This window comes from Phodopus roborovskii, unplaced genomic scaffold (genome assembly GCF_943737965.1).
Source record: "Phodopus roborovskii unplaced genomic scaffold, PHOROB, whole genome shotgun sequence".
In the NCBI taxonomy this organism is placed as follows: Eukaryota; Metazoa; Chordata; class Mammalia; order Rodentia; family Cricetidae; genus Phodopus; species Phodopus roborovskii.
In genome coordinates, this window is record NW_026125576.1 from 408,145 (window position 1) to 420,404 (window position 12,260).

A 12,260-nucleotide genomic window follows, 5' to 3' on the forward strand; every position below is an offset into this window, starting at 1 on the left:
GTACATAGGACTATAAACAGGAAAGAGGTTTTTATCCATGGGAGAAATCTCATATTCTTTAAAGCAATACTTTTCAAACTGAAATGGACATGAAGGGCTGGAGAAATAGCACACTGCTTGATAAGGTACAAGTGTGTGTGGACCCAGGTTTGGATTCCTAGAATCCTTGTGAAAACATCAAATAGGTGTGGCAGCTACCTGTAATCCCAGCACTTTGGAGGCAGAAGTAGGAAATACCCGGGCAAGCTGGCTAGCTAGCCCTGACAGACAGACTTGGTGAGTCCTGAGTTCAGCAAAAGTCCCCATTTCAATGAATAAAGTGAGTAATGACCAGAAAAACATCTGGGGCCTCTACACACATATGCATACAAATGTAAGCACACTCACATATATACATGGGTGTGCCCAAATATATGTGAACATGAATTGTGGGGACACACATACACACAAAGACATTCATAAGAATGTACTTAAGAGTAACATTACTAAAATTAATTTCAAATAAATCCTACAAATTCATCATTATATACTGATGACATATGTTCAGCAGAACCATGGGACAGAGTATTACAAACTAGTAAAGAAAAGACCCAAAAGAGGATTAAGTGCTAGAAAAACACTTTCTCAGTTGGGTGGTGGTGGCACACACCTTTAATCCCAGTACTCAGGAGGCAGAGGCTGGCAGATCTCTGAGTTCGAGGCCAGCTTGGTCTACAAAGCTACACAGAGAAACCCTGGCTCGAAAAATCAAAAAAAAAAAAAAAAAAGAAAGAAAAACACTTTCTCAGGCTGGAGAGATGGCTTAGCAGTTGAGGGAACTGACTACTCTTTCCAGAGGACACAGGTTCAATTCCCGGCACCGACATAGAGGCCAGGATCCAACATTCTCACACAGATAACATACAGGCAAAACACCAATAAAACTTTTAAAAACTTTAAAAAAAAAAAAAAAAAAAAAAAAGGAAAAGTACTTTATCTCAGAGGGACAGAAACAGTCTACTGTTTCTAAGAGACTTACAAACAAAGGAAGAAATGTAACCGCTTAGTTTGTACAAATTTTGAAGAAATGGACCAGTCTAGATATTTTAGTTTTTTTTTTTTTTTCCTTTTCTGTTAAAAATGCAGTTTTAAGCTGGACCCACGCAGGCTTACTTAGTGATTCTTTATATACATTAACTAAGAGAAATGTCATACCTCACTACATGACGCAACTGCTCTGTGTAAAGGTGTCAACCATTTGCTGTCTTTGGCATTAACTCTAGCTCCTGTAACAAGAAGAAAAAATAATTGAAAGAGTTTACACGAACTATTTTTAATAAATCTATAGTTAGATGTAGTCCCAATTGGATAACAATTGAAAAATTACTTGTATAATTCCTGTCAATAAATTAACTTTAGGTTATAAAACAAAATTATTCTTTTAAATTGATGTAATTATCCAAAAAGGAATCAGTTCTTTTTATTAAAAATAAAGTAAACATCATTTTATATCTAGGCTAGAAAAGCCACCTTTATACAGAGCATATTCAAGAAAAAAAATCAAATCCCACTTCAAAGTATGTGTTAACCTCAAATACTTAAAAGAAACAAACACAATATTACTCCAAGATGAATTATGTATTAATTTAAAATCTTCATTGTATTTCTTTACTAATGAATGTATTAGGTCATAAAGTAATAGAAAGTTAGTTGTAAAGGTCTACCTATAAACACACTGATACTATAAGGTTATTGTACAAAATGGATTCAATGTTTACAAATGTAGGAAAACAAAGATGAAACAAACCAATTTACATGTCTTTCTTGGTTATACTTAAAGTTAAAGAAGGATTTTTAAAAAATCAAGTCATGTGTAATTAAAAAAATAAGTCAACAGACAAAAGTACCAACAAAACACAAATGCATCCAACAAGATAAAATATTACATCTAGTTAAAAAAAAAAAAAAAAAAAAAAAACAAATAGAAGAGGCTCACAGAGTAGTATGTAGTAGTATGCAGTGACAGAAAAGAAATTGTTCTGGCTATTCAACTGGCCACTAGGTTCTGTCCTATATACATCACTCTAGATTTATGCTGCCAACCCCAATTCCTAATATCCTAGATGATTAAAAAATATATTATGAATAATCCTTAATAGATTTCTGCAGTTTTATACTTATGTACACAAATCAGAGTCAAGTACTGCTAGACTTTATACTTCCTAATGCTTACATTTCTTCTGTTTTTAAGTGTGTGGATCCAGGGGACAGATAATCAAGTACAGTGACTTTAAGTTATAGCTCTAATGTAGTGTGTGACCCCTCTGAACCTAAGTTTCTTCATATGTAAAAGATTTCATAACACCTTGGTGCAAAGATCACAATATAATAAACCCAGTACATATAGTACACACGTTGGTGGTAGATTTAGAAGTAATACAAGAGACTATAAAACATGCAGAAAACAAATGTATTAAAAATTTGAGAGTAGTTGGGTTCTCTGTAGGCATCAACAGTGACAACAATGATAGAACCAAGAGCCATTGAGAGAGCTTTCAAGAATTCTGAGAGGGAAGGAAGGAGTAAAGTCAACAAAATAATGAACTAATCAATATTTTAAAAAATATTGTCGGGCAATAGGCCAGTCTGATCTTCAAAACTGAGCTCCAGGACAGGCTCCAAATGTACAGAGAACCCCTGTCTTGAACCCCCAACCCAAAAAAGAAAAAAAAGAAAAAGTAGCGCTAGTGAATCTAACTCAGGATCTTGTACATGGTACACAGTGCTCTACCAACAAAGTACACTCAGACAAGAGTATATTCGTGTATACTTAGGCAACTACCTGTCAGGCCTGTGGAGGCCAAGATGGTTAAGCACACAACCTGGCCATAGTAAAGTCAGACTTTGTTTTGTGTCTAGGAAAAAAATACTTGAAAAAAATTTCATTTCCTTGGAAAGCTCAAGTCCTAGAGTTACTGAAGTATAATAGGATCTGATAAATCTCTCATTTGCCTGAGGAATTCCATGGTTTTCTATTATCCCCACGACTCTTTCTACATAAATATTTATGTCTACAAATATATTTGTACATAGTAGAGATACAAGCCTGAAGGTATAGGCTGACAACTAGAAGAGAAAGCACCTGGTTCAACAACCAAAAAGATGAGATCTCATAAATGCCTTCAAGCTTTAAAGTAATGACAAAAGAACAGAATGTGGCTGCCACAAAAAACAAGGAGGTGCTCCATGTGCTGATACAGCTTTGAGAAATAAAAAGTCATAAAAAAAAAAAAAAAAAAAAAAAAGCAACAACTAAAATAATGTTTTACCTTCAATTGGAAGTAGAAAGAGATATGTCTATATTCTTATTTGCTTAATACAAATACTGAAACCCTAGAGGAAGGACAACATATTAGAAGAGTAGGTACCTGGCTGATTGGTTATGGGGTACACTGAATACTAGGCAGGCACACTTCATTGTTATTTTGTATTATTATAGTTCTTGTTATTTTCTATTTATGTACAGAATAATCTTTGTAGGCCTATTTAAAAAATAAAACATGTTCAAGAAGAAATTAAAGGATGATCATGAGAAATTCCAAGAATTTGGCTTCAAGTACAAACAACAGGAAATGAAACAGGAATTGTATATTTTTTCCTTTTTCTATTTTTTAAGTATTTCTTTTGGATATGGGTTATCAGATACATAATACATGGAATATAAGTGCACTAAGGAGATCAAAATTCAAAAGAAATCTCCCTGTTCTTTCTGTCTTGTTCTGAGAGTCTTTTTTTTATGTTTAGTAAACTATCAAAATTAATTTACTACTATAATTTACTACTATAAATAACTACTATAAAGAATCCATTAAAAGTTAACTGAGGGATATCACACTGCTTCTTGTAACAAATAAAACTAAAAAAATATGAGGCTTGTTCAATGATGGGACTGTAAACTTTGTAAACTTCTGGACATTACTTTTTTTTTTAAAGTAGGGTGATGAGTGATGCATTATGTAAAATTCCCAAATAATCAGTAAAAATGTTAAAAAATAAAAATAAAAGCACTAACCAAATGTTTTGACTTCTTGTAATGAAAATGCCAATTTATGAAAAACACTGCAGGCATCAATGAAAAGATCCTTATCTCACACACTTGCACTAATTTGTACGTGATTTGCATACTAACAAACATGATATAGTAATGCACATTTCCAAGAACAGTATTGGCTGTGTTCCTAACAAAAGGAAGTAACAACAACAATAAGGATGTAAGAACCACAAGCAAAGCAGCACATTTTTGATGTTTCATATTCCTAGAGCCTCTTTCGATACACTCTGAAGGCAATAGATTTCTGTTCTACAAAGATCTCTAAGATTAGCTGCACATTAATATACACATTAGACAACAAAGTCAATCTAGTAATGCAAGATACAGCCATAGTTAATGTTACAACAGCTAGTCAAGAGTATAGAATACTAGTCAGAAAGGATAACAGGGAAGATGAGAAAGGAAAATAAAAAGGAACAGGAAGAGAGGGATAAGAGCATTATCTCCCCTTAAAACTTAAACTTTCTTTGTGGAGAGAATAAAAGACAAACAAACTTGTAACAGCCTTTAGCAGTACCATCACTCACTTCACATAGGACAAAAAATAAAAACCTATGAGCTATAAAGATGTTAAGTCACAAAGATTAACCTATTCACTACATCCTGGTCACTCAAGCAGAAACTATACACTAGCAACCCCATCTCCCCTGACTGCTACTGTTAGGTTACTGGTAGATGTGTTGGCAGGAGAAATCACTGCAAACTATCTTAAGGCAAAAGAGCAGTTTAAGGAAGATGGCATTGAATACTATTTTAACTGCGGAGCCATTTCTCCAGCCCCCAGTATAGTTCTCAAAGAATTAATAAAAAATATTTTTTGAAAGAACAAGAAATGTAGACACAGACAAAGACATATTGAAAGTAGAGGGAGAAGACCTCTACTCATCATAAGCCAAGGAACAGAGCCTTTGCTTTTAAAAAGGAAGTAATCCTGCTCATGCCTTGATCTCATGTTGTTTAAACTACCTATTTGATGGGACCTTTTAAAAAAAAAACAAAACAAAACAACAGCCTTGGCTAATTGATACACCTGGGTTCAAGCTTTCAAGGGGCTCAAACTTTTTATCTCTAATTCTTAAAGGCAGGAATATCAGATTCCTGTTCTACACTAAGAATTATTTTCTATAAGAGGACAATGAAAGAATTTTTGAATAATGTCTTCCATATGCCAGCAAGGTAACAATTCAGCAGTCTGCTAACATGATTTGAATGGAAGCTTTAAATTAATAACTCCCATGCAAAATATCTATTCTTAAGTGATGAGAAAATTTAGTCTTTCGGACAGACTTGCTAGAATAAAAATTAATGTGTATACAAATTTTAATCAATATGAAGCAATAGTTGTAATGAAGAAGGGTAGGTACAGGGAAGAGGAAAGATTCAGATTATGGCAGAGTTAATGTGCATTCAACAGACTGTGAGTCTGAATTCTGCCTCTAGCTTTTCAGCTACAATAGTACAAGCTTCAGTTGTAAGTCATGCTGCTAATAAAAGCTAGCAGTCTTAGTTTTCTTGTTTTGTAATACTTTCATAAAGTTGAGGGTAAAATACAATAAAAGGCTAATTTTATTATATACAGTAGTAAAGAGATACATTAAGTAATTGTTGCTTACTGTTATTTTACTCCTTCTAAAACAATTATTAGTTCCAGTGGATAGCAGTTTAACTATAGATTCTAAGAAAGCATGGCTATATGTGTAATGTCAAAAACACTATTTACTTACAAATCTTGGAGCTGCATCATATACAAATATTTATTTTCCAATGAATTTAACTTGACTACAAATTTCATAGTTTATTCTTAAAACAATTCACCAAAACTAATATGAAGAAACAATAATAAATTATTATGAAAAATTGTTGTGAAAAAATAATAAAATAATATGAAGAAACACCACCTTCAGTGAGGAAATAGTACTACTACTACATACTACTTATGTTCCCCATAAGCCTTGGGCATTTGAATACTTTGGTCCCTAGGTGGTAACCCTGTTGGAGGTTTAGATGTTGCCTTGCTGGATGATTGTGTGTCACTGAGGGCACACTTTCAGTTTCAAAGGTGACTCCCCAGTTCACTCTGCTTCCTGTTTGTGGTTTAAGATGTGAGTCCTCTCAGCTCTCTCAGCTGTCATGTTGTCACCATCATTATGAACCCTAACCCTATGAAACTGTAAGCCCCGACCAAATAAACCCTTTCTTCTGCAAGTTATCTTGGTCATGGTATTTTACCACAGAAATAGAAAAGTAACTAAAGCAGAAACTGGTACTAATGAGTGGTCTACTGCTGTGACAGACTTAATCATGCTGATTTTTGGAGGAATATGGAGGAGCTTGGAACTTTAAACTAGAAAAGTAGTTGAACATTTAATCAAAGCTAGATGAGTGCTTAGTAGGCACCTTAGTAGGAGCTTGGAAGACAGTAGTGCTTTGAGTTATGTGAAAAGTAGAGGCTTAGCTCAAGAGATTTCAGATGGAACAATATTAACAACTAGGCAAGAGACCATTCCTGATATTTTAGCAAATAATGTGTCTGAATTTTTGACTTTGTCCTAAGAACTTTCTTAAGGCGAAATTTAAAAGTAATGAACTAATTTCTTTGGTGGAAATTTTAAGATAGCCTAATATCGGCTCTGTTGTATGGTTATTAGCAATCATATGTAGGTCTACAATGAAAAGGAGCAAATGGGGTACAAAGAAATACAAAACATACAGGTTGGTGAGACAAAGACACTGGCAAGCTAAATATTACTGCTGTGGCTTATGCTGGAAGAGGGCTTTAACTGTTAAGATTCACACCATTAAGGACAGGTCAAATCTGCCTCGGAATAAAGGAAAGAGTGTGCTCAGGACAAGACCACACCCAATTAAGTTTCCAACTTGTGAAAAAATTTTTCTGTTCTCCAAAACCAACAAAAACAATAGGTGGTGCTAATGTGATTAAAGGCTGTGGGGGAAGAATCAATCCCATGTTTGCAGCTCTACTTGGCAGTGTCACCCACATGGTGCTGGCTTAGAGTAATGAAGGATACATGAAAGATAAACTTCCTTTGCAGTTTAAGAGAGTCATTGAGGCTAGGTATGTGGCAGGTGTGAGTGGGGATGTCCCTGCATGGAGGCCTGAAGAGGTCATTGTCTGAAGCTGTGAAAAGTAAAATCTGGGTTGTGGTGGAGACCCCAAGATGTTAAGAGTTGCCGAGGTGGTGAGGGTAATCTTGCAGGTAGTGAAACTGGAGGGATAGTGGCATCTAAGCACTTTGGCATCAGATAAGAAGCTACAGAATTTGGAGTTTGTCCTGCAGGGTTTCGGTATTTATTGCTTTGTTCTACTATTTTCCCCCCACTATGTTTCTATTTTTCCCTTTTGTTGTATGTTGGAAGCAGATTTTATTGGGGGAGGGGCAGATTTACAGCTAAGAGACTGTCTTGAATCTCAGAAGAGACTTTAAAACAGTTGGACTCTGCAAAAGACTAGGAAGAGTTTTCAAATTATTTGCATTATGAAATGGTCAGAGGCCTGTGTGGGCCAACAAGTGGAATGTGGTGGTTCAAATGAGATGTGCCAATAAATACTGTGCATTTGAATACTTGATCCCCACTTGTTTGGGAAAGGCTTAGGAGGTGTGGCCTTGTTGGAGGGAATGTGCCACTGATGGCTGACTTTGAAGTTTGAAAAGCTGGTTTCCAGCACGCTTTCCTTGTTTGAGGTCTGAGATATGGGCCCTCACACTCCAGCCTCTATGTCTGATTCCTGTTCTCATTGTGTCCCCATCATTATGGACCCTACTGGAACCATAAGCCCCAAATAAACCCTTCCTTCTGTATATTAGTTTTATCAAAGAAATAGAAATAATAAAACAGCACCACCATAAACCAAAATATAAAAAAAAAAAAAAAATCCTATCTATTTTAAGAAAATATGTGTCCAATGAGGATGGACACTGACTTCAGTGAAGATTCTTCATATACAGAGAAGGCTACTGAGTTCTCTAAAAGAACATTTTGTACTAGTATCAATGTGTTCCTTTCTCTTGGCTATGTGTTCTAAAATCCCAAGCAATCTTTCATATGATCTGGAGCTGCCTAGGTCATCTTCTTACAAAAGAACACTATGCTAAAGAAGAGGTCAAATAGGCGATGTGGTTAATTTTTACATTAGTGGTGATGAGGAAGAGTAACAGTCAATCAGCAACAGATCACTCCATAAAAGTCTATGGACTTGAGGAGAAAGCCACCTTCTGTTCCAATAGTATAATTTAATAAAGAAGACCATGCTGCCCAAAAATATACTTGGTTAGAATAAACCCACTTAAAATTTACTTAGTTATTATACATAATTTTACTTCTTAGAGGTATGTCAATCATAAATCATAGGCCTGTTTGCTATTTGTTCACTTTTAGGGACCAAACTCAGAAGGTATCAAGCTTTAAAGTCCATTTCTTGATTCAGTAATCTGTCAAACAAGAATGCCCCTGGTGCCATTTAGACACGAAATGGATTCCATAAGGTAACTAACAGTCCTTACTGGAAATATTCACTCTTAAAGATACCAAGTCTGACTCAGTTCTAGCATCAGAAGTTTCTTCTGAGTATAAAAATCTTAATTAAATGGGTGTGTGTGTGAAATCAATGTCATATAAATAGTTTGTATATTAAAATAACAGATTCTTTAAAAACAAAACCCCCATAGCAATAAAGTTATCAAAAGTCATACACATTAAAATAAACAGAACTAACTGTATGCTTCTTACACAGCTTTTTCTTTTATCTTTTTGTGTATGCTATGTATGTGAGCACATGATGTGAGTGTGAGTCAGAAGACAAGCTCATATGCTGGAACTTTCCTTCCACTAGGTGTTATCTTTGTTGCTCACCACCACATATTGTAGTTTGTAGAAATTCTTTTGTCTCTGTCTTCCACCTCACATGGGCACTCTAGGATTAGAAACATGCTATCATGCCTAGTTTCACATGGATTCTGGGGATTCAAATCCAGGTCTTGATGCTTATGTGACAAGCACCTAGCTCACTGAGTCATTTCTCTAGACGTATCACAGATATTTTTCAACATTAAAAAAAATGATTTTTCAATAATTTTGTGACAAAAATTCCATATATTACGTTTTGACTCATCAACATATTCTGCTAAAAAGATGCCCTGGTTAAGAAGAAGCAAGATCTTTTTTCAACTTCTTGTTCATAATTTCAGTTTTAGCTGAAAACTAATGAGTATAAACAGAGATGAAAAAATTCATAAAGAAATAGATAGGTCCACATCATATTTAATTCTATGTAACTGTAAAATTTGTTTTAAGAGCCAGATTTTAAAAATTTAAATATATGTATAGTAGCAAAATTTCAATGATGTATTTTTGAAACTGTGTAGAATTTATTATTTTTATTTTATATACATTGGTGTTTTGCCTGCATGAATGTCTGTATGAGGGTGTCAAATCCCCTGGATCGGGAGTTACAAACAATTGTGAGCTGCCATGTAGGTGCTGGGAATGAACCTGATTTCTTCTGGAAGAGCAGCCTGTGTGCATAACCACTGACCCATCTCTCCAGACTTAATGAAGTACTTTTAAGGAGACTACATCACAAAATGTCTTTCTATTAACTGTATGTTCAATCTAGCAATACAAGAATAATTCAGTGTCTCATATCCTTTACAAACAAATCAGTAAAATAATCTAGTTATGAGGCTGGAGAGAGAGCTTGGCGACTTAATAGCACTTGATACTCTTGCAGGGTGGCTGGGTTCAATTCTCAGCACCCACATGGTCAATCACAACCATCTATAACTCTAGTTCCAGGGCATCAGAGGCCCTTTTGTAACCTCTATAGGTAGCAGGCATAGATGTGGTGAACATACATACATGTATTCATACACATAAAAAAATCTGGCTACAATAAAAATATTTCTAAACCACTTGACTTCCTGCTTTGGGATTCATAGCCAGTCTGGTGTCAATAAGAGCTATTCAACAAGAGTAAGTTCGTGTGTGTGTGTGTGTGTGTGTGTGTGTGTGTGTGTGTGTGTGTGTGTATATATATATATATATATATATAAATAAAGACTTCACTGAAAAGTTTAGAAGTTAGAAAAAGAGAAATAAACTAGAATCGCCCCCTGCTCATGAATGTACAATAGAGCATTATACATTGTAGGCTGATAATTATCTTGAACTCCTGATTCTCCTGCTGTTCTTTCCAGAGTTGGGATTACAGTAACATGTGTGCTGTTACACCTAGTTTAGGCAGTGCCAGGGAGCTGGGTATGGAACCCAGGGCTTCCTATATGCGAGACCAAATGAGCTACACACTCAGCCCATAAAGCGTAATTTATAAAAAGGCATTTTAAACACCTTTAAAAAATTGGAATAAAAGCTATTTTCTTTTGGAGATGTATGTGTGTGTTTTCCTGTGTAGGTACATGTGGTATATATGTGCATGTGGAAACCAGAAATCAATGTTGGGCTGTCTTCTTTAATTACTTTCTACCTATTCTTTTAAACAGTCTCTTACTGAACCTTGAACTCACTGCTTTTGCTAGGCAGTTTAGCTGGCCACTGAACTAGATATCTACCTGTCTCTGCCTCCCCAGAACTGAGATTGCAGCTGTGAACTGCTGCACTCAGATTCTTATGTGGGTGCTAGGGATCTAAACTTCGAGTTGCATGCTTACACAACAAGCACTTTACCAACTGAATAATATCCACAGCTCAAAATAAAAGCCACTTAAAGAAATAAGTTGTTAGCCCTGCCTTAAATTTCTGTATACAGTAAGACTTGTTTCTTCCTACCTAGCTGCTGGGCCACTATTACCACTACTACCCTGTCTCCTTTGGAGAAGTCACCTTTGGAGAGAGATAATTGGTTCCTTGTAACTCTGTATTCAATGAGGCCCATGAAACATTTGTAACATTTATTTCCTTCTCATTCCTCCTATAAAGACAGCAACCTTGGTTCTACTTCTTAAAGTACATTAAGTATCTACAACACATTATGTGATCATATTTTGTAGAGTGAATCAATTGGTCACAATTTATGAAACCACTATTAAGAAACAGTAGGCACTCAGGCTTGATAAACACTTATTATGACAAAACTAAACATGAACTTATCACAGGAGACGTCCTACCAGATAAAATAAGTAGTTCAATGATTTCTGCATCTCCAAGATAGGCAGCAGCATGTAAAGGAGTTCTCTTTTCATTATCCTGTTTGGAAAAATGAAATAACACTTTTAAAATAGCCCCCTAAAAAAAGTTTGAATAAAATGAAAACATTATTAACCACACAATTATTATTTCTACAACTCTACAAGTCTCAATAAGAAAATATAAGGTGTTTCAACTGCTAAGATGAGAAAAAAGCCTTTACAAATGCAGTTGACTATAAAACCATGGCTTGAGCTTAATGGTTTGGCCCTACTTTGAAAATCTGCAATGAAACAAATTCCAAAAGGTTTTGAGAGCCGACATGATACCAAAAATGGAAAATTAATTTTGCAGAAATTTTGTTTCACATGCAAAATCCTTAAAGATATTATGCACAATTATCCTCAGCTGATGTTTATAAGACATATGTGAAATCACAAGTCTTGTGATTAAACTTGAATCCTATCCTCAAAACAACATACTCTAGTACCAAGAATTTTAGATAAAGGATATTCAACCTATATAAAGTTCATCAAATAATAAAATTTACAATACAAATGGAGAAATAGTATGTACATACATACATTTTTTTTTTTCTGCTCAAGACAGGGTCTCGCTATGTAGACTAGGCTGGCTTCAAATTCAGATGCCTGCCTTTGTGTCACAAATGCTGGGATGAAAGGAGTGTACCACTGTGCCTGGCTTGAGCAAATATATTTTATATACTTTTCTTTTACTAATACAGTTGCAAAAATTTAAAACAGTTTAGAATTGACAGCTTAACAAACTTCAAAATATCAGATAATGTACTCATCAAAATGTTTCCATAGGAGTACTCTTAGAGACACAGAAAGAAAATGTCTTTGTGAATTTAGAATTACCTTTTAACACAATACTAAGATTAGTCTTAATGTTTCTATTGCTTTTTACTTTCATACCCAAAATACATGCATGTCTGTTTTAATATAAAAAAAAAAAATACATCTTTTTTATCTTCCTCCAGAAAGGG

At 34.9% G+C, this 12,260-nt stretch overlaps 1 protein-coding gene across 5 annotated transcripts in view; it reads right to left on the minus strand.

The window, feature by feature from the left end:
- Positions 1-12,260, minus strand: part of Ankrd28 (ankyrin repeat domain 28) — a 132,691-nt gene that overhangs the window by 45,196 nt on the left and 75,235 nt on the right. For 3 of the 5 annotated variants that reach the window (XM_051177854.1, XM_051177853.1, XM_051177855.1), the window contains exon 3: positions 11,233-11,311. In XM_051177854.1, the coding sequence (XP_051033811.1) occupies positions 11,233-11,307 (75 nt within the window). In that variant the 5' untranslated portion in view covers positions 11,308-11,311. Of the gene's footprint in view, positions 1-1,194; positions 1,266-11,232; positions 11,312-12,260 lie in introns of all 5 variants that reach the window. The other 2 variants (XM_051177852.1, XM_051177851.1) reach the window with 1 other exon arrangement.